Below are 24,924 nucleotides of genomic sequence, written 5' to 3' on the forward strand. Positions count from 1 at the left end.
TTATGACCACTCCCTTAGTTCAACTAGGAGACTACTTTCAATGTAATGAGGTCTCTGGTGGTGCCAGCGTCCTCCCACCAATCGTGGATAATGAGTATCACATCTCCCAGCCTTTTATGCACACTTACATTGTGCAGATTTTGACTGTTTGCCAGAGCCAGCCTTTTGAATAGGGGCCACGGGATCTTTTACGTACACCTGAGACGCAGGCAGGGCCTTAGTTTAACGTCTCATCTGATACATGGCATTACAGACAGTTCAGCACTGTCTCAGTCCTTCGCTGGAGGTATCGGCCTGGATTGTGTGCTCATGTTTCTGGAGTCTTCGTAAACCCCTCCCCCCAGTCCCCTCCACCCTCACTTCCAACTATAGGTGCGAGGAGCTCATGGATTTCATTGTCAGTACGATCAAGACCATCCAATCAACTGCCTCTGCCGCATCCCTCCCTTCAACAAGCCCACCAGGCCAAACTTCCTCTAATACTCCCCCCTCCACTAGCCCCAAACTCACATCTTTCTCTAGTTTTCTCCTATCCCCCCCCCCATGTCCTCTCTGAACTCATCTTGTCCATTAGACCCACCTCCTGCCCCCTTGATCCTACTCCCATGAAACTGATCACCCAACTACTCCTCCTGGTCCCCATGTTATCCGATATTGTAAACGGTTCTCTCTCTCTAGTTGTTGTCCCTCTCTCCTTTAAATCTGCCGTCATCATCCCTCTCAAAAAAACAACCCTTGACCCCACCGCCATTTCAAATACCGTCCCATCTCCAACCTCCCTTTCCTCTCCAAAGTCCTTAAATGTGTTGTCGCCTCCCAAATCCGTTCCGATCTTTCCCGGAACTCCATGTTTGAATCCCTCCAATCAGGTTTCCCCTCCTGCCACAGTACCAAAACAGATCTTATCAAAGTCACAAATAACATCCTGTGTGACAAAGGTAAACTTTCCCTCCTCGTCCTTCTCAACTGTCTGCAGCCTTTGACACGGTGGACCACACCATCCTCCTCCAACACCTGTCCACTGTCATCCAGCTGGGTGGGACTGCTCTCACCTGGTTCCATTCTTGTCTATTTGTAGCCAGAGAATCATTTGCAATGGCTTCTCTTCCTGCTCCTGCACTGTTACCTCTGCTGTCCCCCAAGGATCTATCCTTGGCCCCTCCTATTTCTCATGTACATGCTGCCCCTCGGCAACAGCATCCAAAAGCACAGTGTTAGTTTTTCACATATATGACAACAATACTCAGCTCTACCTTACCACCACCTCTCTTGATTTCTCTACTGTCTCTGAATTGTCAGACTGCTTATCTGACATCCAGTACTGGATGAGAAGAAATTTCCTCCAATTAAATTTTGGGGAGACTGAAGTCATTGTTTTCAGTATTGCTCCAAACTCTGTTCCCTAGTCACTGACTCCATCCCTCTCATTGGCAGTCTTGAGATTAAGCCAGTTTGTTCACAATCTTGGTAACACATTTGACCCTGGGATGAGCTTCTGACCTCATATTCATGCCATCACCAAGACTGCCTATTTCCACCTCCGTAACATTGTCCAGCTTTGTCCCTTTCTCAGCTCATCTGCTGCTGAAACCCTTATTCAGAAGTTTGTTACCGCTAGACTTGACTGTTCCAATGCTCTCCTGGCTGGTCTCCCACATTCTACTCTCCGTAAACTTGAGATCATCCAAAACTCTGCCTTAACTCACACCAAGTCCTGCTCCCCCTTCACCCCTGTGCTCGCTAACCTACATTGGCTCCCAGTCAAGCAACATCTTTAAAATTCTCATCCTTTTTTTCAAATCCCTCCATGGCCTCACTCCTCCCGATCTCTGTAATCTCCTCCAACCCCACAACCCTCCAAGATATCTGTGCTGCTCTAATTCTGGCTTCTTGTGTATCCCCGATTTTAATCGCTCCACTATTGGTGGCCGTGCCTTCTGTTGCCTAGGCCCCAAGCTCTGGAATATCCTCCCTACACCTCTCCGCCTCACTTTCCTCCTTTCACACACTCCATAAAACCTACCTCCTTGACCAAGCTTTTGGTCATCTGACCTAATATGGCCTTTTGTGGTTCAGTATTACACTCTGTTTTATAACGCTCCTGTAAAGCGCCTTGGAACATTTTATCATGTTAAAGGCAGCGTAGAAATATTATTTGTGGTTGTGTATCATGAGCATGAACAGTCTGACTCACAGGCAAGAGTGCTACCCACTGAGTTAAGTTACGTGACAGACGTTGGCTGTTCAAGTGAGCAGACCTCATATTGTAGCACGAGGTTAGTAGTTGGCTCCCAACACCTAAAGGTCAGTGCTGCTGGAACTAACACAGCCAGGACTGCATCAATAGCCCCATGCAGAATGTGCAAGGCCTTGCAGAGAGGAGGAGAGACTGAAGACACTAAATTTGAAAGCCTGTCAGGTCATGGTCAACTGGCCTGCCAACACTCCAAGCCTGTCTAGTCTCGCACAAGCATGGCCACCTGGCTTCAGTAGGTAGTGCCAGTGTAACTATACCCAACAGCAGTCAAACCTCTGGAGAGGAGGAAGGAAGCTGTCACAAAAAGAATAAGACAGTTGTGTGGCCACAAGGTGCTGTGCTGAGAGTCTACAATAACCACACAAAATAACCAGCTGGTAATTGAGTGGGAACAAGGTGACCTTTGAAATTTAATTTTGAGAACATATTACTTCCATGAAAATGAAATTGTTCTTGTCTGAGCTAATCTCTGCCTAATTTAGTTTTTCTTGAGATAGGCTTTTCATTAACTCTGGAAGGGCTAACAACAGCTGACACATACAAACATACGAATTAGGAGCAGGAGTAGGCCACTCGGCCCCTCGAGCCTGCTTCGTCATTCAATAAGATCATGGCTGATCTGATTGTAACCTCAACTCCACATTCCCACTTACCCCCAATACTGGGTTCAGACCCCTATTAGGAGATGGTTAAGGTGTCGATCTTCTCTCTATTAAGAGATGGTTAAAGTGTAAATATTCACTCTGTTAGGAAGTGGTTAAAATGTCTGAATGTCGTTCTCTCTGTTAGGAGATGGTTAAGACATGAACATTCTCTCCCGGTTAGGGGTTGCTTAGAGGTATTTAAATGTGATTCGAGAGTTCTTGATGTTTGTGATAATTTACAAGTGTTAGTTCCTTGTCTTGACTCAGTGTTTCTCGAGTCAGCTTCACTGCTTCCACGTTAATTTCACACTTCTATATTTAAGTTGCTGTGTTGCTGCGATGCTCTTCTCATGGCACGAGCTGACTCGAGCCGTTTTCCCTCCTGGTGCAGAAATCTGTGCCCAATGTCTCATTTTTATTCAATATTTCTCTGAGCCAGGAATGGGGGGGAGCAAAATCAGCCAGGGTTCCTACTCTGGATTGTTGTGGTTCCAGCTGGAAACACACCTGTGCACGGACATCGTAGTCAAATACAACAACCATTTTGTACACAAGATCCCACAAGACAGCAATGAGATAAATGGTCAGTTACTGCATTTTTGGGCAGTGGAAGAACGTCGGGTTGGAACAATTTTGGGAATATTGTCAAGCAGGTGGGGCTAAAATAAAGTGAGGGACACTGGCCATGTCCGCAATTCCATTTCACTTTCTGTATAATGTGGGCCAGTTCAACAGCCTGGACGCGTGACGGAAAGCAGATCACAGGTCTGGCCCCTGCTTATCCCTCGCTCCCCACAGTGAGAGATCTGGTGGGCATGGACTGGGAAAATGGCCCTTCCTTTTTAAAACATGGCTGTCTTGGAGGGGCTACAGTGTCACAGCAGATCTGGAGCACAGGCTGCTTGACTTTCATTACCTTAACTGACTGGGAAGCAACGCAGAGCCTGATTTTTAAATATAGATTTGTACAATAAATTGAAAAATAAGCATCAATTAATGGTCTCATCCCACGGTGAGGAGAAGTAATCATTTCATTTTTGTCACTGCATAAAATTTATGGCTCAATGCTCCTTCAGTTCAGTGAGAGGAAAATGATTCTCTTGATTAAATTTTTATTTTATTCTACTTAATGACTTCACTGTGATCACCTTCTTCGCACAATGGATGGTGGAAATCTGGACCTTTCTCTGAGGCTGAATTGAAAATTTCAAAACTGAGATCAGTAGATTTTTGATAGACTATTTATTAAGGGATATGGAGCCAAGATGCAAATCAGCCATGATCCAACTGAATGGCAGGATAGGCTCAAGGGGCTGAACAGCCTCCTTCTGTCCTTATGCTCCTGAGAAGGTTCAGAGTACAGATGGGTCGGAGAGGGAAAGTCTGTGACGGGAATACTGACGACCAATGGGGTTAAGACCCAGCATTCCTTAATCACCCCTCAATTCACAAAACATAAGAAAAGACCCAAGGCTGAAAGGAATAGCGGAGACATTCAGATAAATCAGGGAGATGGGGTTGCCAGGGTTGGAATTTCCAGAAATTAAAGATTAATCTCCAGAACACTGCAGTCAGTAACTGGGTAGGAATATCACTGGGACATTATAAAAAAAATTGTGGATTTTCTTTTTAATTTTCAATGTAAACAATTTTGGAAATGGTTTGACCAGGTGGTGCGGTTGGAGGTGAGAGGTCATGTGATGAAATCTCCAGGATTACAGCTAAGCAGAGTTGGCAACCCAACAGGGAGTACTGGTTAGATCAGGGGTGTCTAAACTACAGCCTACGGGTGACATGATTTCCCCCTTACAAAGTCCAAGCAACTCATTCCTATTCTGTTTATAGTTCTTAATGGTCTGTGGTTGAGACATCCACTGTCCCTGTGCTTCTAATGACCAAAACTTAATTGTGTCAGTTGAGGGGTAAACATTAGCCAGGACACCAGGGAGAACTCCCTTGCTCTTCTCCTTCACAGTAATGTTGTGGGATCTTTTATAGCCAACTAAAATTGCTGAAAGATGGCACCTCCGACAATGCAGCGCTCCCTCAGTTCTGCATTGAACAGTTAACCTGGGTTAGGCGCTCAAGTGTCTGGAGTGAGCCTTGAACCCGTGATCTTCTGAGGCAAGGAAGCTACCACTCAGCCACCGCTGGCACCAGCTGTAGCCTTCCAACTGGTCATGAACTGTCAACTCATTACATGCCCGGCTGAAACCTGGGGACATTCTAGTCTGGAATAAAGACAGAAAATGCAGAAATACTCAGCAGGTCTGGCAGCATCTATGGAGAGAGAAACAGAGTTAATGTTTCAGGTCAGTGACCTTTCATCAGAACTGGGAAAAGTTAGAAATGTAATAGGTTTTGAGCAAGTGAAAGTGGGGAAGATGGGAAAAAGGGTAGAAGACAGGAAAGGTTAATTGACAAAGGGCTTTATGATGCAGGGCCAAAGGGACTGGTAATGGGATAAGTAAAGAAACAAAAGATGGGTCTAGAGGAGATATGAACGGCAGAATAATGAACAGCTGCCATCTGACAGCTAAACCAAGAGCAAAACGGGGGTAAAACCAAAACCTGCAAAGAACAAGAAACAGAATGGGCACGGAGATTACAGTCTGAAATTGTTGAATTCAATGTTGAGTCCTGATGGCTGTAGAGTGTCTAATCTGCATTTACTGTATTGAGTGGGTGACCACTTTGTGGAACACCTCCGTTCAGTCTGCAAGCGCGACCCCAAGTTACTGGTCGCCTGTCATTTTAATTCTCCACCTTGCTCTCACATTGACCTCTCTGTGTGCCTACTGTAGTGTTCCAATGAAGCTCAATGTAAACTCCTGGAACAGCACCTCATCTTTCCATTAGGCACTCTACAGCCTTCCAGACTCAACATTGAGTTTAACACTTTCAGACTGTAACCTCTGCCCCCATTTTGTTTTCTTTTCTTTGCATGTTTTGCTCTCAGACGCAGCTGTTCATTATCCTGCCATTCACACCTCCTCTAGACACATCTTTTGTTTCTTTAATTGTCCCATTACCACTCCTTTTGGCCCTGTACCATGAAACCTTTTGTCATTCAATCTCTCCTGCCCTTCACCCTATCACGACCTTCACTTTTGTTCATCTTCCCACCCCCCTCCCCTCTTTCACTTGTCAAAACCAATTACATGTCTACCTTTTCTCAGTTCTGGTGAAAGGTCACAGACCTGAAACGTTAACTCTGTTTCTCTCTCCACAGATGCTACCTGACTTATTGAATATTTCCAGCATTTTCTGTCTTTATTTCAGATTTCTAGTATCTGCAGTATTTTGCCTTTGACATTCTTGTCTGGCCTGGGTCAGTAATTACCCATTGTTGTTTTTTCTGTGTTTCTAGGTCCTCTCGCTTGGAGCTGATGTGCTTCCAGAATATAAACTGCAAGCCCCCCGCATTCACAAGTGGACTATTCTACACTACAGCCCCTTCAAGGCTGTCTGGGACTGGCTTATTCTCCTGTTGGTCATACACACGGCCATCTTCACTCCGTACTCTGCCGCTTTCCTGCTGAATGATCAGGAAGAGGAGAAACGGCTGGAATGTGGCTACTCATGCAACCCACTGGCTGTTGTGGACCTGATCGTTGACATTATGTTCATCATCGACATCATCATCAACTTCCGCACTACCTACGTCAATGAGAATGATGAGGTGGTGAGTCACCCAGCCAAGATCGCCATCCATTACTTCAAGGGTTGGTTCCTTATTGACATCGTGGCCGCCATCCCATTCGATCTTCTCATCTTCAGGTCTGGCTCTGATGAGGTAAAGGGCGACAAAAAGGTCATTTCAAAATGGCCGACTCAATCAAAATAATCCTCATCCAGTGACATGGTTCAAAATGCAGCCTCGTGCACTGGTAGGACCCTGGTTCACCTGACACACGCACTCGTGCAAACAGACAAACACGAATAGGTACACACACACACACACAGACACACATCTACAGACAAACACAAAGAAACACTGACACGCACACAAGCACAGATGTGTACCCATACACACACACAGACACATAATACTTAGACACATGTTCAGAGACACAAACACACAGACACACGTAGGTACACAGACATGCATGCAAGATACGGACACATGCACACAAACACATAGAGCTTCATATTTTGACCTGCTGGGGCCTGGAACAGAGGCATGCGGCGCTAAAACTAGCGCCACCAACCTGCATGCCAGTTCCCGACTCCGACCCACCCTGAGCCATTTTCTTAGAGGCGGGGATGGGAAGGCAGGGCTCCCTGCCCGCACGTTAACCAATTAAACCAGTTAAGGGCCTATTAAGAGCTGTTACTAGAAGCTGACAGGGATTTCCCTGACTGGGATTTTCCAGTTGGACTCCAGATTCCCACAGGCAGCAGGGGCCAGTTTAACAGCTTGCAGACAGCATCCTGACAGCAGGCTGGGGTGGGGGTGTGCAGCCAGTGCTGCAGGCTGGCCTAGAGACCCTTCCTGCCTGCCTGCCTGGGTGCAGCAGCCACAGGCCACCCTGTAGAGCGAATTCCACCCCTCCCGCCCACCCACCCAAAGTGGTGGCCCAGCTGAAAGGTCATTTTTAATTTAAACTTTAAAACTGTTAGAGAGAGGGCTTCTCCATTTTGGGGCACCCTCTCTAGCGCTTACCTGCCATGGCATCCTGTTGCTGCTTTCAAACTGGAGAGCCTCTGATTGGCCCTCCAGCTTCAAGAGCCTGCTCTCTGGTCATTAATTGGCCGTTCTGGGGAAAATCACATTGAGAAATCAAGAGGTGTCTGGACAGAATAGATAGAGAGAAACTGTTTCCACTCATGAAAGGATCGAGAATGAGAGGGCACAAATTTAAAGTAAGAGAAGCAAAAGTGACATGAGGAAAAGCTTTTTCACGCAGCGAGTGGTTAAAGTCTGGAGTGCGCTGCCTGAGAGTTTGGTGGAGGCAGGTTCAATTGAAGCATTCGAAAGGGAATTAGACAGTTATATGAAAAGAAAGAATGTGCAGGGTTATGGAGAGAAGGCAGGGGAATGGAACTGAGGGAATTGCTCTTTCGGAGAGCCAGTGCAGACATGATGGGCCGAATGGCCTCCTTCTGTACTGTAACGATTCTGTGACTGTTTCCCCCACAGTGCAGGCTTCTGACCTACATTTGAACCAGACGGCAGGTTTCAGAAAACCCCTGGGAAAATCCAGCCCCTAGACACAGACACACATTTACATACATGTACAAAGACACATACACACACGCACACACACACACAGACAAGAACATACAGACACACGCCACAGACCCTTCAACAGACACATGTACACAGATACACATACCTTGACACTCAACCATACACAGATCAGCAAACACAGGTACACACACATTTATGCCCACAGGTTGGCCTACACTCCTGTCAGTAACTATGGCAATGGAGGGGTGCTGCAATGGACTTGCCTACTGACACTTGCTACCCAAGCTGATTGGTCACTTGGGCAAGGTTCTGGATGGCTCCCAGTGCCATGTGCCAGTGCCAGTGCCAGTGCAGGTCATGTTACAGTTGTATAAGACTTTGGTTCGGCCACATTTGGAATACTGCGTGCAGTTCTGGTCGCCACATTACCAAAAGGATGTAGATGCTTTGGAGAGGGTGCAGAGGAGGTTCACCAGGATGTTGCCTGGTATGGAGGGCACTAGCTATGAAGAGAGGTTGAGTAGATTAGGATTATTTTCATTAGAAAGACGGAGGTTGAGGGGGGACCTGATTGAGGTGTACAAAATCATGAGAGGTATAGACAGGGTGGATAGCAAGAAGCTTTTTCCCAGAGTGGGGGATTCAATTACTAGGGGTCACGAGTTCAAAGTGAGAGGGGAAAAGTTTAGGGGGGATATGCGTGGAAAGTTCTTTACGCAGAGGGTGGTGGGTGCCTGGAACGCGTTGCCAGCGGAGGTGGTAGACGCGGGCACGATAGCGTCTTTTAAGATGTATCTAGACAGATACATGAATGGGCAGGAAGCAAAGAGATACAGACCCTTAGAAAATAGGCGACATGTTTAGATAGAGGATCTGGATCGGCGCAGGCTTGGGGGGCCGAAGGGCCTGTTCCTGTGCTGTAATTTTCTTTGTTCTTTGTTCACAACTGTACCTGAGAGATGTGGTGAGGGGAGAGGCAATGGAAAAATAACACCAGAGAAATTCTACCGTGTGTGTCTGTCCCTATCACTCTCTTTGCCTCTTTTCCTTCTCTGTATTTATCGATGTGCCTCTTTCACTGTCTCTCTCTACCTGCCCTGCCTATTCTCTCCTCTCTTTCTATCTTGTCTCTCTCACCCCCTCTCTGTCTCTCTCTCTCTCTCTGCCCCTCTCCCCACTCTCTGTGTATCTCAGCCGCTCTCTTTCTTTTTCTATATCTGGAATGTGTTGATGAGGTGACGGTCAGGCTGCTCATTAAGAGTGAATCATATTTCAGATGAATCCAACACCTGACAATTTCCTCATCAAATCACAACACAAAGTGGCCTCTCTGCCCCCGAGCAGCTGTCGAGCATGCAGGAGCTGTTAGCAGCAAACTGAGGTGAACCCTATTATCTTGTTCTCAGTCATCAGTCTGTCTTCTACTAATATTCATTATAAGCCCACCGACTCCCACGGCTACCTTGACTACACTTCTTCACACCCTGCCTCCTGTAAGGACTCCATCCCATTCTCCCAATTTCTCCATCTCCAACTCATCTGCTCTGATGATGTAACCTTCCACAACAGTGCTTCTGATATGTCTTCCTTTGTCCTTAACCGAGGATTCCCCCCACTGTGGTTGACAGGGCCCTCAACCGGGTTCAGCCCATTTCCCGCACCTCTGCTCTCACCCCTTCCCCTCCCTCCCAGAGCTGCGATAGGGCTCCCCTTGTCCTCGCTTTCCACTCCACCAGCCTCCACATCCAAAGGATCATCCTCCGCCATTTCCACCATGTCCAGTGTGATGCCACTACCAAACACATTTTCCCCTCCCCTCCCCTGTTAGCATTCCAAAGGGATCGTTCCCTCCTCGACACCTCGTCCCCTTCCCCTGCAATCACAGGAGGTGTAATACCTGCCCTTTTACCTCCTCTCTCCTCACTATCCAAGGCCCCTAACATTCCTTTCAGGTGAAGTAGCGATTTACTTTAATTCTTTCAATTTAGTATACTGTATTCGCTGCTCACAACGTGGTCTCCTCTACATTGGGAGACCAAACACAGATTGGGTGACCGCTTTGCGGAACACCTCCGCTCAGTCTGAAAACATGACCCCGAGCTTCCTGTCGCTTGCCATTTCAACACTCCCCCCTACTCTCATGCTCACATCTCTGTCCTGGGATTGCTGCAGTGTTCCAGTGAACATCAACGCAAGCTCGAGGAACAGCATCTCATTTACCGATTAGGCACGCTACAGCCTGCCGGACTGAACATTGAGTTCAATAATTTCAGAGCATGACGGGCCCCCCTTTTCTGTAGTTTTACTTTGTACTTTTTATGTTTATTTCTTTTTATTTCAGTTTATTTTAGTTTGTTTCATCATTACACTTTTTTTACCATGTGCCTGTCCACTTTTTTTTCATGTTTTTGCTTTTGGCTAGGGTTTTCATTATTCTGTCATTTAATACACTCTCTGCACTAACGCTTTGTATTTCGCCACACCATTAACACACTCTTTGTCTTTGCCTCCTTGTCAGTTATTCTCTGTGACCCTCTGTCCTATCAACACCTTCCGATTTGTTCTCTTTTGCCCCACCCCCACTTGATTTGCTTAACACCTATTACATTTCTAATATTTGCCAGTTCTGATGAAGGGTCACTGACCTGAAACGTTAACTCTGCTTCTCTCTCCACAGATGCTGCCAGACCTGCTGAGCATTTCCAGCACTTTTTGGTTTTATTTCAGATTTCCAGCATCTGCAGTATTTTGCTTTTATGTTATGTTATTATATTAATCTGCCTTCCAGCTTTGGCACTATCGTGCAGGCCCTGTGCATGAGAGGGGCACTACAACAATCAACTCCAGCTCCGTGCTCTCAATCACTGGCACCTTAGTGCATACGTGTATACGAATTAGGAGCAGGAGTAGGCCACTCAGCCCCTCGAGTCTGCTCCGCCATTCAATAAGTTCATGGTGGATCTGATTGTAACCTCGACTCCACATTCCCGCCTACCCCTGATAGCCAAACACTTCCTTGCTTATCAAGAATCTATCTACCTCAGCCTTAAAACTATTTAAAGACTCTGCTTCCATTGCCTTTTGAGGAAGAGAATTCCAGAGACTCATGACCCTGTGAGAGAAAATATTTCTCCTCATCTCTCTCTTAAATGGGCGGTCCCTTATTTTAAACAGTGACCCCTAGTTCTAGATTCTCCCACAAGGGGAAACATCCTTTCCATATCCGCCCTATCAAGACCCCTCAGGATTTTATATGTTTCGATTAAGTTGCCTCTTACTCTACTAAACTCCAGCAGATACAAGCCTAGCCTGTCCAATCTTTCCTCGTAAGACAACCCGCCCATTCCAGGTATTAGTCTAGTAAACCTTCTCTGAACTGCTTCCAAAGCATTTACATCTTCCTTAAATAAGGCAACCAATACTGTACACAGTACTCCAGATGTGGTCTCACCAATGCCCTGTATAACTGAAGCATAACCTCCCTACCTTTGCATTCAATTCCCCTCGCAATAAATAATAACATTTGATTTGCTTTCCTAAGTACTTGTTGTACCTGCATACTAACCTTTTGCGATTCATGCACTAGGACACCCAGATCCCTCTGCATCTCAGAGCTCTGAAATCTTTCACCATTTAGATAATATGCTTCTTTTTTATTCTTCCTGCCAAAATGGACAATTACACGTTTTCCCACATTATACTCCATTTGCCAGATCTTTGCCCACTCACTTAATCTATCTATATCCCTTTGTAGCCTCCTTATGTCCTCTTCACAACTTACTTTCCTACCTATCTTTGTATCATCAGCAAATTTAGCAACCATACCTTCAGTCCCTTCATCCAAGTCATTTATATAAATTGTAAAATGTTGAGGTCCCAGCACTGATCCCTGTGGCACACCACTCATTACATCTTGCCAACCAGAAAATGTCCACTTTATATCTACTCTCTGTTTCCTGTTAGCTAGCCAATCTTCTATCCATGCCAATATGTTAGTCCCTATGCCATGAGCTTTTATTTTCCGGAATAACCTTTGAAGTGGCACCTTATCAAATGCCTTCTGGAAATCTAAGTACAGTACATCCACCGGTTCCCCTTTATCCACAGCAAATATTACTTCTTCAAAGAGCTCCAATAAATTGGTTAAACATGTTTTCCCTTTCACAAAGCCATGTTGGCTCTGCCTGATTACCTTGAACTTTTCGAAGTGCCTTGCTATAACATCTTTAATAACAGCTTCTAACATTTTCCCGAAGACAGATGTTAAGCTAACTGGCCTGTAGTTTCCAGCTTTCTATCTCCCTCCCTTTTTGAATAAAGGAGTTACATTTGCTATTTTCCAATCTAACAGAACCTTCCCTGAATCTAGTATGCAGTCCAGGGGGCAGAGTGAGGGACGGGGCTGTGCAGAGAGTGAGGGACGGGGCTGTGCAGAGAGTGAGGGATGGGGTTGTGCAGAGAGTGAGGGACAGGGCTGGCGGAAAGTGAGAGATGGGCTGTGCAGAGAGTGAGGGACGGGGTTGTGCGGAGCATGAGGGATGGGGCTGGCGGAAAGTGAGAGATGGGCTGTGCGGAACATTCAACCAACTTGCCAGTAGATTTTCCTGCACATCCCACAACTGTCACATCTCTCCACTCACTAGACTCCTCTGGAATATATGTCATCTGAGTACCTACTTGGGGCAATTGGCCGTTGGGTGCGGTAGCTCTGTCCTGCGTGTAATGATCGCTCACATTACTATCCAACCCTTGATCTGTTGTATTCTGTTCCTCAGGACCTTCATCACAAAGCACATGAGTATTTGAGGTACACGGTGCTTCGCTTCCTTCTATCAGCTGCTCAGATTCTGAGATTTTTTAATTAATCCTGATTAATCGTGAGGAATGAACCTTAACAGTTTGATTTCCATGTTTGATAACTACTTTCTTACCATCACGACCTATTGCCTTACAAGGGCCTTTCCATTCCCTATGACACTCTCTTTTATAATACACCAAATCTCCTGAATTAAATTCTGTCTCAGATGGCCTTGTGCGATGCCTCAGAATTCTCTGTGTCATGTGTCATTTTGAGGGCCCTGCTTCTTCACTTTGGGCAGTTCATTGCATAATGATGCTTCAAGTCACACCTGAAGCACCTATTAAGTGTTCCTTGGGCATTCCTGAGATTCATTCACCTATTATTGTGGTTCCAATTCTGTCTTCTGCTGTCATAGCCAGATCTGCTAAAGGTGCTTTCCTCCTCATTCCTTCCCAACTCTTTATGGAAGTTTATCCCATGCATTGATCACTCATTGTGTGAAGAAACATTTCCTGATCTCGGTGTCAACCTGTTTTTTTTTTTTTTGGCTGAGTTTGCTGACAACGCAACCACTACGTGGCACAGTACTTGACGTGCGCAAATGCAGGCTCTTCAACTGGAACGTGTGTCTACGACGTTCCGGCAGCTGCCAGGATTAAAGATGACGCTGCTCAATTTATCACAGGAAATGCTTTTGGCTAGATCATTCTCGCAAACTAACAAAGAACAAAGAACAGTACAGCATAGGAACAGGCCATTCGGCCCTCCAAGCCTGCGCCGATCTTGATGCCTGTCTAAACTAACACCTTCTGCACTTCCGGGGCCCATATCCTTCTATTCCCATCCTATTCATGTATTTGTCAAGATGTCTCTTAAACGTTGCTATCGTACCTGCTTCCACCACCTCCCCTGGCAGCAAGTTGCAGGCACTCACCACCCTCTGTGTAAAAAACTTGCCTCGCACATCCCCTCTAAACTTTGCCCCTCGCACCTTAAACCTATGTCCCCTAGTAATTGACTCTTCCACCCTGGGAAAAAGTTTCTGACTATCCACTCTGTCCATACCACTCATAACTTTGTAAACCTCTATCATTTCGCCCCTCCATCTCCGTCGTTCCAGTGAAAACAATCCGAGTTTTTCCAACCTCTCCTCATAGTTAATGCCCTCCAGACCAGGCAACATCCTGGTACCCTCCTCTGTACCCTCTCCAAAGCCTCCACGTCCTTCTGGTAGTGTGGCAACCAGAATTGCACGCAATATTCCAAGTGTGGCCTAACTAAGGTTCTGTACAGCTGCAACATGACTTGCCTATTTTTATACTCTATGCCCTGACCGATGAAAGCACGCATGCCGTATGCCTTCTTGACTACCTTATCCACCTGCGTTGCCACTTTCAGTGACCTGTGGACCTGTACGCCCAGATCTCTCTGCCTGTCAATACTCCAAAGGGTTCTGCCATTTACTGTATATTTCCCACCTGCATTAGACCTTCCAAAATGCATTACCTCACATTTGTCCGGATTAAACTCCATCTGCCATTTCTCCGCCCAAGTCTCCAACCGATCTATATCCTGCTGTATCCTCTGACAATCCTCATCATTATCCGCAACTCCACCAACCTTTGTGTCGTCCGCAAACTTACTAATCAGACCAGCTACATTTTCCTCCAAATCATTTATATATACTACAAACAGCAAAGGTCCCAGCACTGATCCCTGAGGAACACCACTAGTCACATCCCTCCATTCAGAAAAACACCCTTCCACTGCTACCCTCTGTCTTCTATGACTGAGCCAGTTCTGTATCCACCTTGCCAGCTCACCTCTGATCCCGTGTGACTTCACCTTTTGTACCAGTCTGCCATGCGGGACCTTGTCAAAGGCTTTACTGAAGTCCATATAGATAACATCCACTGCCCTTCCTTCATCAATTACCTTAAGTAATATGCGACTATGTAGTTTTTGGATACTAACTGTGATCCTCAGATCCATTTAATATTCTAGTAATCCTGTTCAATGCAAAAGGAATTTTACAATTGAATTTCCATTGGAATTCCATTGAATTAGCACCCCAATCGATGGAAAAGAAAATCGGGCAGCGTATAAAATGCACCGCCAATTCGTTATTGTGATTCATTTATATGACTGACCAGGACTGATTTCACCCGAATGCAGCTACTAGCTCCTGCCCCACTGGCCACTCTCCCCCCTCAGTAACTCGCTTTCTCCCCCTTCTCCCCACCCGCTGCTTCCCCCCCTCAGCCGCTCGCTCCAGATCTCGCTTCTCCCCTTCACGCCGCTGGCCGATTGTTCCCCGCTTGTGCCACCCTGTTCTCCGGTCGCTCACTCGCTCCCCGCACCCCACCCCAGCCTCTAGCTATGGACCGCACCGCTTCCCTCCTCTCAGCCACTCGCTCCCACATTTGATCAGTCTCCACGCACCACCCGAAGAAGCAAGGTGGACCACAAGGGGTGATGGGGCAACGTAGGAGTGAGTGTCCGTCCGAAAGGAGGGAAGCAGCGTGGCCTAGAGCTAGCGTGTGGAGATGGGGGGAGGGGGAAGTGAGCGGTCGGAGAGCAGGGTGGCATGAAGCAAGGAACAATCGGCCAGAGGAGTGGGAGGGAGCAGCAAGGTCTGGAGCAAGTTGCCAAGGGGGGAGAGTTCCAGCCTCAACGTCTCCCATTCAGCCCCTTCCTCGAGCCGAGTGGGGGGCTGGATACCCGATGATGCTTTATCGCGCATGCGCGAAGATGGATCTGGCACGGTTACGCGATGACATTACCGCTGCGCGATAACGTCATCCTGCGCACGCGCCACTTAGTCCTGGCAAGATGTAGCTGTGCATGTATGCATCTTGGCGCACTTTGATGACATCAGCGGGCTGCTGCGTTGTCAGGAATCTTTTTTTTTTAACTAGTTTGAACCTGTGTCTACTTGTACTACTCTTGCAATTTAATTTCAGTAATTTTGCAGATTCATCTTTTCTATACATTTACAACCTCAAGCAGAAAAGTCCGTTTCTCATAACTCAGACATAAAGGATCATCCTTGTGGCATGACCAGTTAACCTACTCTGATTGGTGTTTTGTTTTTTTCATCGCTAGGCCAGCATTTATTGGTGGAGGAGAACTTCCCTGCTCTTCTTCGAATGGTGTCATGGGAATTTTTGACACGGACCTGAAAAATCAGTCAGGCCTGTAGTTTAATGTCTTGTCTGAAGACCACACCTTGAACATTGCAGCATTGCCTTGTGTCAGCTGTGTCTCAGTGAGAGCATTCTCACTGCTGACTCAAAAAGTCATTGGCTCCAGTCCCACTCCAGAGATTTGATCAAAAAAATCGAGGCTGATGCTCCAGTGCAGTACTGAGGGAGTGCTGCACTGTTGGAGGTGCTGTCTTCTGGATGAGACATTAAAATGAGGTCCTGCCTGCCCTCTCAGGTGAATGTAAAAGATCCAATGGCACGATTCGAAGAAGAGTTCTCCCTGGTGTTCTGGCTAATATTTAATCCCTCGACCAACGTCACTAAAATGATTGCTGTTTGACCGACCTTGCTGTGTGCAAATTGGCTGCTACATTTCCCTATTACAACTCTTCATTGACTGTGAAACCTCGGGATGTCCGTGTATAATTACAAGTCCTTTCTTTTCACTGCAGTGGAGAGCCAGCCTGGATTAGGTGTGAAATCCTGGAGCAAGGTTTCAAATCACAGTGTCCTGACCCAGAGGCAAGAGTGTTACCACTGAACAAGGGTTCGGTCAAGACAGTGTAGGCAGGCCTGACCATGTGATACTGGGGTGAAAGGGAAATAGGTCACACATAGATCTACTGATGAATGCCAGGGGTGTTTCATGGCTAACTTTATTCTTCTGAAGTGCTCCATATTCCTGGATGTTGCCAATTAAAGAGAAGTTAAAATAAAATAAGTTGGCAAGCTAAAATAAAAATAGAAAATTCTGGAAAGACGCAGGAGGTCAGGACTGAGATTGGTAGATTTTTGTTGGGTAAGCGTATTGCAGGTATTGCAAAGATGAATAAATGAAGGATGTACAGATCAGTCATGAGCTGAGAGGAACAGGAAGAGGCCATTCAGCCCCTCAAGCCTGTTCTGCAATTCTGTGTTCCTATTTCAGAGCTGTTTACTGTCTCCCCACCCCACACCGAGCCCTATGAAGTTTAGCACAAGGATCCTTCAAACACCTGCCCCCATCTGAATGTGGCTCGAGGGACTGTGCGGGAACAGCCCAACCAGAAAAACGTTGAGTGTCCTCGCTGAGACAGAGCTCCAGCCAGAGGTCATCTGGTCAACATTTCATACTCTATGCCCATCACGGGACTTGGGCACCAGCCCGACTTTCCACGGAAAGTCACATTTATAGGTACAACAGACATCGACCCTGCAACAGGCAGCCATGGAAGAAGGCATAATTCCACCCAGCAGATCCAGTTTTTGGAGAATCTAGAAGCCATTATATCAGGATCAGTCCCAGTATCAAAATATCACCAGGCATTGGACTCCAGGGAGAGCCATCACAGTCAGTTTGGAATTCAAGATGTTTCAAAATGATAAGTACTTTCTCGTTCTCTCACTTTTGGTTCACTCTTCCTGTCTCTCTTTCTTTTCCGGTCCTTCTAGCTGAGAGACACCAATCATGGTACAGATATCTCCCTGAGAGAGGGAGACTGAGAGACACCAGTCAGTGTACAGATATCTCCCTGAGAGAGGGAGACTGAGAGACACCAGTCAGTGTGCAGATATCTCGCTGAGAGGGAATGAGAGACACCAGTCAGTGTACAGATATCTCCCTGAGAGAGGGAGACTGAGAGACACCAGTCAGTGTACAGATATCTCGCTGAGAGGGAATGAGAGACACCAGTCAGTGTACAGATATCTTGCTGAGAGAGGGGGACTGAGAGACACCAGTCAGTGTACAGATATCTCGCTGAGAGGGAATGAGAGACACCAGTCAGTGTACAGATATCTCCCTGAGAGAGGGAGACTGAGAGACACCAGTCAGTGTACAGATATCTCCCTGAGAGGGAATGAGAGACACCAGTCAGTGTACAGATATCTCGCTGAGAGGGAATGAGAGACACCAGTCAGTGTACAGATATCTCCCTGAGAGGGAATGAGAGACACCAGTCAGTGTACAGATATCTCCCTGAGAGGGAATGAGAGACACCAGTCAGTGTACAGATATCTCGCTGAGAGAGGGGGACTGAGAAACACCAGTATACTGAAACCCCTTTAAAAACATTTCTGATAGTCTGGTATTCATTGAATTCATGTCCCATTTAATAAATGAAAGTTTTAATCGATGGTGACAGTGCGATATTGTGACCTGACTATTTTGCTGAATATATTTAGTCATATGGCAGATTTTCTAAAGCAGATTTGCAAGGCTGATGTCATGGGGACATTGTGGAGGTACAAAGGGCTGCTTGGACATCATCAAATCATCCACGACTGAACAGTTACCATGGCAACAGATTGGCCCAGCGCTGCTGTAATTGTGTCACTGACTATGATGTCAGTTCACTAATAGGGTCTAATGCACTGTTTGAGGAATCAGCAGACAGCTCAATCTGAGCCTTACTGTTACCTTTACAAGGACAATCTGTGTTTTCAGCAAATGTTCGCTGAGGAGAATGAAGATTACACCTGTCACTCTCAGTCCATGTCTGTCCTGAACTGACATGGAGCACAAAATTCTCCCCTCATTCATTGGAGCTGGAGTGATGAAGTTTATTGTAAGCTTCACTTTCCATCTGTTAGCTGCATTCTGCTCAAATTTCTATGTATGTCTATGTAACTCCAGGTCAGGCAGAGAAAATGGAGTCTTTCTCCCTGAGCCGTGGCTCAGTTGGTAGCACTCTTGCTTCTGAATCGCAAGGTTCTGGGTTTATGTCCCACGCCTGGGTTTGAGCACAATAATCTAGCTTGACACGCCAGTGTAGCAGTGAGGGAGGTGGTTGGAGGTGCCACCTTTTAGATGAAATGTTAAACCAAGGCGCTGTCTGCCTCAGGTGGATGTAAAAGATCCGATCACACTATTTTAAAGAAGATCAGAGGATTTATTCCTTTTTTCCTGGCTAATATTTTATCCCTCAATCAACATCATAAAGAACAGGTTATCTGGTCATTATCACATTGCTGTTTGTGGGAGCTTGCTGTGCGCAATGTGGCCGCCATGTTTCCTACATTACAACACTGACTGCACTTCATAAGCACTTCATTACCTGTAAAGCACTTTGAGGAGTCCGATGGTTGTGAAAGCACTATATAAATGGAAGTCTTTCCTTTTTTTTCCTTCTGTCTTTTCCCTCCGTTTCTCTGCATTCCCCTGTTCTTCTCACCTCCCCCTTTCTTGGGCCTCCCTCCTTCCCTTCCCCTCTCCTCTTCTGCCTCTAACCATTCTTCCCTCTTCTCCTTAAAACTCTTTGCACCTCCCTCCCTCTCTTGGTCCTCCTGTTCTTCCTCCCTACTTTCCCCCCCTCCCCCCCCCCCCGCCCTTCCTATTCCTTCCTACCCTTTGCTTCCCCTCCTTAAATCTCTCCACTCCCTTCTCCTCCCATCACCTTTCCTCCCCTCTCATTCCCCTTTCTCTCTTTCACTTTCCTCTCTGTCTCTGTTACTCCCTCCCCGTCCTCCCTCTCACCCCATTGCTTTCATCCCCTTTCCTATTCTCTCTCCCTTGTCTCACTTCCTCTCTTTCTCCTTGCTCGTGGAGACACCCATGTGTCCTTCTGCTATGGCTCAGTTGGTATTAGACAGTGTGTATGTGAGCGATCCAGTGAATGGTTGAGCGACATAGCCTTCCGGTCAACGGGGAGCTGGAGACTCCCAGAGAGGCCCCTGCAGCAACTCCTTTCAATGAGCTTACCAGCCACTGTGGTTCAACCAAGCAAGGGGTGAAGAAATCCCTGATCTAAATTCAGGCCTTTTTATCCAGCACATCCCTCCTTAGTCAGACGGTAGTATAGCCCTTCTAGAACTTGCATAAGTAGAACAGCTTCAATTGCTCACAGCCAGTCAGAACATGAGACTAAATAACAACGTTGAGGTGTAGCTTCAGTTGTCGCAAGTTGGTTTAACACTCGATAACTTGCCTTAGAGACCCTCAGCAGTGCTTTCCTGCACCTTGGCATAATGAAGGGACCCTGGCAAACTCACATGTACAGCAGCATTAAAGTGCAGTGTTCCCCTCATTCGTGGTCCACCCCACAGAGTAAAGGGGGCAAACAGGGCACCAACAGGAGAAATGCACTACCCCAGCAATATAAAAGTGGCAGAGTGCCTGCAGCTTTGGAGGACAAGATGTGTTCAGAGGAGCTGCTGCAGTAGCATGCACAGGCTGCCAACGACAGATGTTAGATAGAAGACTCAGATAAAAGGACAGTGCTGTAATGTGAATTATTAATTTTCCATCTCGTCATTTCCCATAACTGCAGTGCCTTCAGGGCTCATCTTTCACTCTGCTACCGCAGAGCAGGGAAAGGGAGCTATTATAGGAGCACCCATTGGCAATTCTCATAGGAAACCACGCACAGCATCCAGTAAACAGCTGGTGGGCATCTTTTCACTGAGCACACCAGCCTCTATGGTATTTGGGCTTTGGGGTTTATGCGTCCTGAGAAATAAAAAGTGCGTTTCCTTAATGACGTTATTCAAGCTTTACTAACCTAGATGTTATTTACTCAGTATGGGGGAGGGTCAGTGTGGGTGAGTTACAATGGTTACAGGGTATGCGGGAGTAATGGCTATTTACATTCACTCAGGACCTCTCCTAGATTTCAACTCACCCAGTCTAATATCCAACTCACCAGGTCTAACACCGAACTCACCCAGTCCAGTAACCAACTCACCCAGTCGAACACCCAACTCACCCAGTCTAACCTCCAACTCACCAGGGTCAGTCTGCTTCTGATCTCATTACAGCCTTGGTCCAAACATGTACAAAAGACCTGAATTCAAGAGGTGAGGTGAGAGTGACTGCCTTTGACATCAAGGCAGCATTTCACCGAGTGTGGCTTCAAGGAGGCCTAGCAAAACTGAAGTCAATGGGAATCAGGGAGAAACCTCTCCGCTGGTTGGAGTCATACCTAGCACAAAGGGAGATAGTTGTGTTTGTTGGAGGCCAAACATTCCAGCCCCAGGACATTTTTTTTTATTTGTTCATGGGCGTCACTGGCTAGGCCAGCATTCATTGCCCATCCCTTGAGAAGGTAGTGCAGTCAAGTGCCCCCTTTACTCTGTGGGGTGGACCAGGAATGAGGGGAGTGCTGCACTTTAATGCTGCTGTACATGTGAGTTTGCCAGGGTCCCTTCCTTATGCCAAGGTGCAGGAAAGCACTGCTGAGGGTCTCTGAGGCACGTTATAGAGTGCAGGGTGTAGGTACAGCCACAGTGCTGTTAGGAAGGGAGTTCCAGGATTTTTACCCAGCGACAATGAAGGAACGGCAGTATAGTTCCAAGTCAGGATGGTGTGTGACTTGGAGGGGGATTTGCAGGTGGTGGTGTTCCCATGCATTTGCTGCCCTTGTCCTTCTAGGTGGTAGAGGTCGTGGGTTTGGAAGGTGCTGTCGAAGGAGTCTGTGTGGGTTGCTGCAGTGCATCTTGTAGATGGCACACACTGCTGCCACTCTGCGTCGGTGGTGTAGGGAGTGAATGTTGAAGGTGGTGGATGGGGTGCCAATCAAGCAGACTGCTTTTTCCTGGATGATGTCGAGCTTCTTGAGTGTTGTTGAAGCTGCACCCGTCCAGGCAAGTGGAGAGTATTCCATCACATTGCTGACTTGTGCCTTGTAGATGGTGGAGAGGCTTTGGGGAATCAGGAGGTAAGTTACTTACCGCAGAATTCCCAGCCTCTGACCTGCTCTTGTAGCCACGGTATTTATGTGGCTGGTCCAGTTCAGTTTCTGGTTAATGGTAAACCCAGGATGTTGATAGTGGGGGATTCAGCAATAGTAATGCCATTGAACAATTTTGGGAGATGGTTAGATTTTCTCTTGTTTGAGATGGTTATTGCCTGGCACTTGTGTGGTGCGAGTGTTAGTTGCCACTTATCAGCCCAAGCCTGGATGTTGTCCGTGTCTTGCTGCATCTGAACACAGGCTGCTTAAGTATCTGAGGAGTCACGAATGGTGCTGAACATTGTGCAATCATCAGCGAACATCCCCATTTCTGACTTTATGATGGAAGGAAGGTCATTGAATAAGAAGCTGAAGATGGTTGGGCCTAGGACATTACCCTGAGGAACTCCTGCAGTGATGTCCTGGGACTGAGATGATTGACCTCCAACAACCTTTGTGCCAGGTATGATTCCAACAGGTGGAGAGTTTTCCCCCTGATTCCCAATGACTTCACCTTTGCTGGGGCTCCTTGATGCCATACTCAGTCAAATGCTGCCTTGATGTCAAGGGCAGTCATTCTCACCTCACCTCTGGAGTTCAGCTCTTATGTCCATGTTTGGACAAAGAGCGTAATGAGGTCAGGAGTTGAGTGGCCCTGGCGGAACCTAAACTGAGTGTCATTGAGCAGGTTATTGCTGAGCAAGTGCACTTGATTGCACTGTTGATGACACCTTCCATCACTTTGCTGATGATCGAGAGTAGACTGATGGGGTGGTAATTGGCTGGGTTGGATTTGTCCGGCTTTTGGTGTACAGGACAAACTTGGGCAATTTTCCACATTGCCAGGTAGATGCCAATGTTGCAGCTGTACTGGAACAGCTTGGCTAGGGGTGCAGCTAGTTCTGGAGCACAGGTCTTCAGTACTATTGCTGGAATGTTATCATGGCCTATATTCTTTGCAGTATCCTCAATTCAACCATCTTCAGCTGCTTCATCAATGACTTCCCCTCCATTTTAAGGTCAGAGTGGGGATCTTCGCTAATGATTGCATAGTGTGTTCAGTACCATTTGAGACTCTTCAGATACTGAATCAGTCTGCATCCACATGCAGCAAGACCTGGACAACATTCAGGCTTGGGCTGATAAGTGGCAAGTAACATAATATGATAACCATTACAGAGACGTGGTTACAAGGTGGCCAAGGCTGGGAACTAAATATTCAAGGGTATTTGGCATTTCGGAAGGATAGGAAGAAAGGAAAAGGAGGTGAGGTAGCTCTGCTAATAAAGGATGAGATCAGTGGAATAGTGAGAAATGATCTTCACTCGGAAAATCAAGATGTTCTATGTTCTATGTATAATCAGTTTGGGTGGAGATAAGAAATAGCAAAGGAAAGAAGTCACTGGTGGGAATAGTTTATAGGCCCTTTAACAGTAGCTACACTGTAGTACAGAATATAAATCAAGAAATAATGGGGATTTATAAGGGTAATGGGTGATTTTAATCTTCATATCGATTGGACTAATCAAATTGGCAAAGGTAGCCTGGAGGATGAAGGCATAGTGTGTTAGGGACAGTTTCTGAGAAGAATATGTTCTGGAACCAACCCAGCAGCAGACTATTTTAGACCTGATAATGTGTAATGAGAAAGGATTAATAAATGACCTCATAGTGAAGGATCCTCCAGGCAAGAGTGATCATAACATGATAGAATTTCACATTTAGTTTAAGGGTGAGAAGTTTGGGTCTGAAACTAGTGTCTTAAATAAAGGCAATTACAGACAGGGTTGGCTAAAGTGGACTGGGAAAATAAGTTAAGAGGTAAATCAGTAATGTGGCAGTGGCAGACATTTAAGGAGATATTTCATAACTCTCAACAAAGATATATTCCATTGAGAAAGAAAGACTCTACAAGAAGGATGTACCATCCATGGCTAACTAAAGAAGTTAAGGATGTTATCAAACTAAAAGAAAGGGTGTACAACTGGAATCAATGGGAATCAGGAGGAAAACACTGCTGGTTGGAGTCGTACCTCGCGCAAAGGAAAATGGTTGTGGTTGTTGGAGGTCAATCATCTCAGCTCCAGGACATCACTGCAAGAGTTTCTCAGGATAGTGTCCGAGGCCCAACCATCTTCAGCTGCCTCATCAATGACCTTCCTTCAATCATAAGGTCAGAAGTGAGGATGTTCGCTGATGATTGCACAATGTTCAGCACCATTCGTGACTCCTCAGATACTGAAGCAGTCCGTGTAGAAATGCAGCAGGACCTGGACAATATCCAGGCTTGGGCTGGTAAGTGGCAAGTAACATTTGTGCTACACTAGTGCCAGGCAATCACCATCTCAAACAAGAGAAAATCTAACCATCTCCCCTTGACATTCAATTGCATTATGATTGCCAAATCCCGCACTATCAACATCCTAGGGGCTACCATTGACCAGAAATTGAACTGGACTAGCCATATAAATACTGTGGCTACAAGAGCAGCTCAGAGGCTAGGAATCCTGTGGTGAGTAACTCACCTCCTGGCTCCCCAAAGCCTGTCTACAAAGCACAAGACAGGAGTGTGATGGAATACTCTCCACTTGCCTGGATGGGTGCAGCTCTAACAACACTCAAGAAGCTCGACACCATCCAAGAAAAAGCAGCCCGCTTGATTGGCACCCCATCCACCACCTTAAACATTCACTCCCATCTACAAGTCGCACTGCAGCCACGCACCAAGGCTCTTTAGACAGCACCTTCCAAACCCAGGACCTCTACCACCTGGAAGGACAAGGGCATCAGATGCATGGGCACAGTAAGTTCCCCTCAAAGCCACACAACATCCTGACTTGGAACTATATCGCTGTTCCTTCACTGTCACTGGGTCAAAATCCTGGAACTCGCCTTCCTAACAGCACTGTAAGTGTACCCACCCCACACAGACTGCAGTGGTTCAAGAAGGCATCTCACCACATCCTTCTCATCGGCAATTAGAGATGGACAATAAATGCTGGCCTGGTCAGCGACACCCACATCCCCATAAATGAATTTTTAAAAATGCTGCAAAGATTAGTAGTAAGCCAGAAGATTGGGGAAATTTTAGAAACCGGCATAGGATGGCAAAAAAATAACAAAGAGGGAGAAATTACAGTATGAGAGCAAAGTTGCAAGAAATATAGAAACAGA

The 24,924-nt window shown here is 46.5% G+C and overlaps 1 protein-coding gene across 1 annotated transcript in view; it reads left to right on the top strand.

Annotated features, from left to right (window-relative positions):
* Positions 1-24,924, top strand: part of kcnh6a (potassium voltage-gated channel, subfamily H (eag-related), member 6a) — a 262,695-nt gene that overhangs the window by 182,743 nt on the left and 55,028 nt on the right. The window contains exon 6 of the mRNA XM_068012928.1: positions 6,272-6,697. Coding sequence (XP_067869029.1) covers positions 6,272-6,697 — 426 coding nt within the window. The remainder of the gene's footprint in view (positions 1-6,271; positions 6,698-24,924) is intronic.

This window comes from Heterodontus francisci, chromosome 33, assembly GCF_036365525.1.
Source record: "Heterodontus francisci isolate sHetFra1 chromosome 33, sHetFra1.hap1, whole genome shotgun sequence".
NCBI lineage: Eukaryota > Metazoa > Chordata > Chondrichthyes > Heterodontiformes > Heterodontidae > Heterodontus > Heterodontus francisci.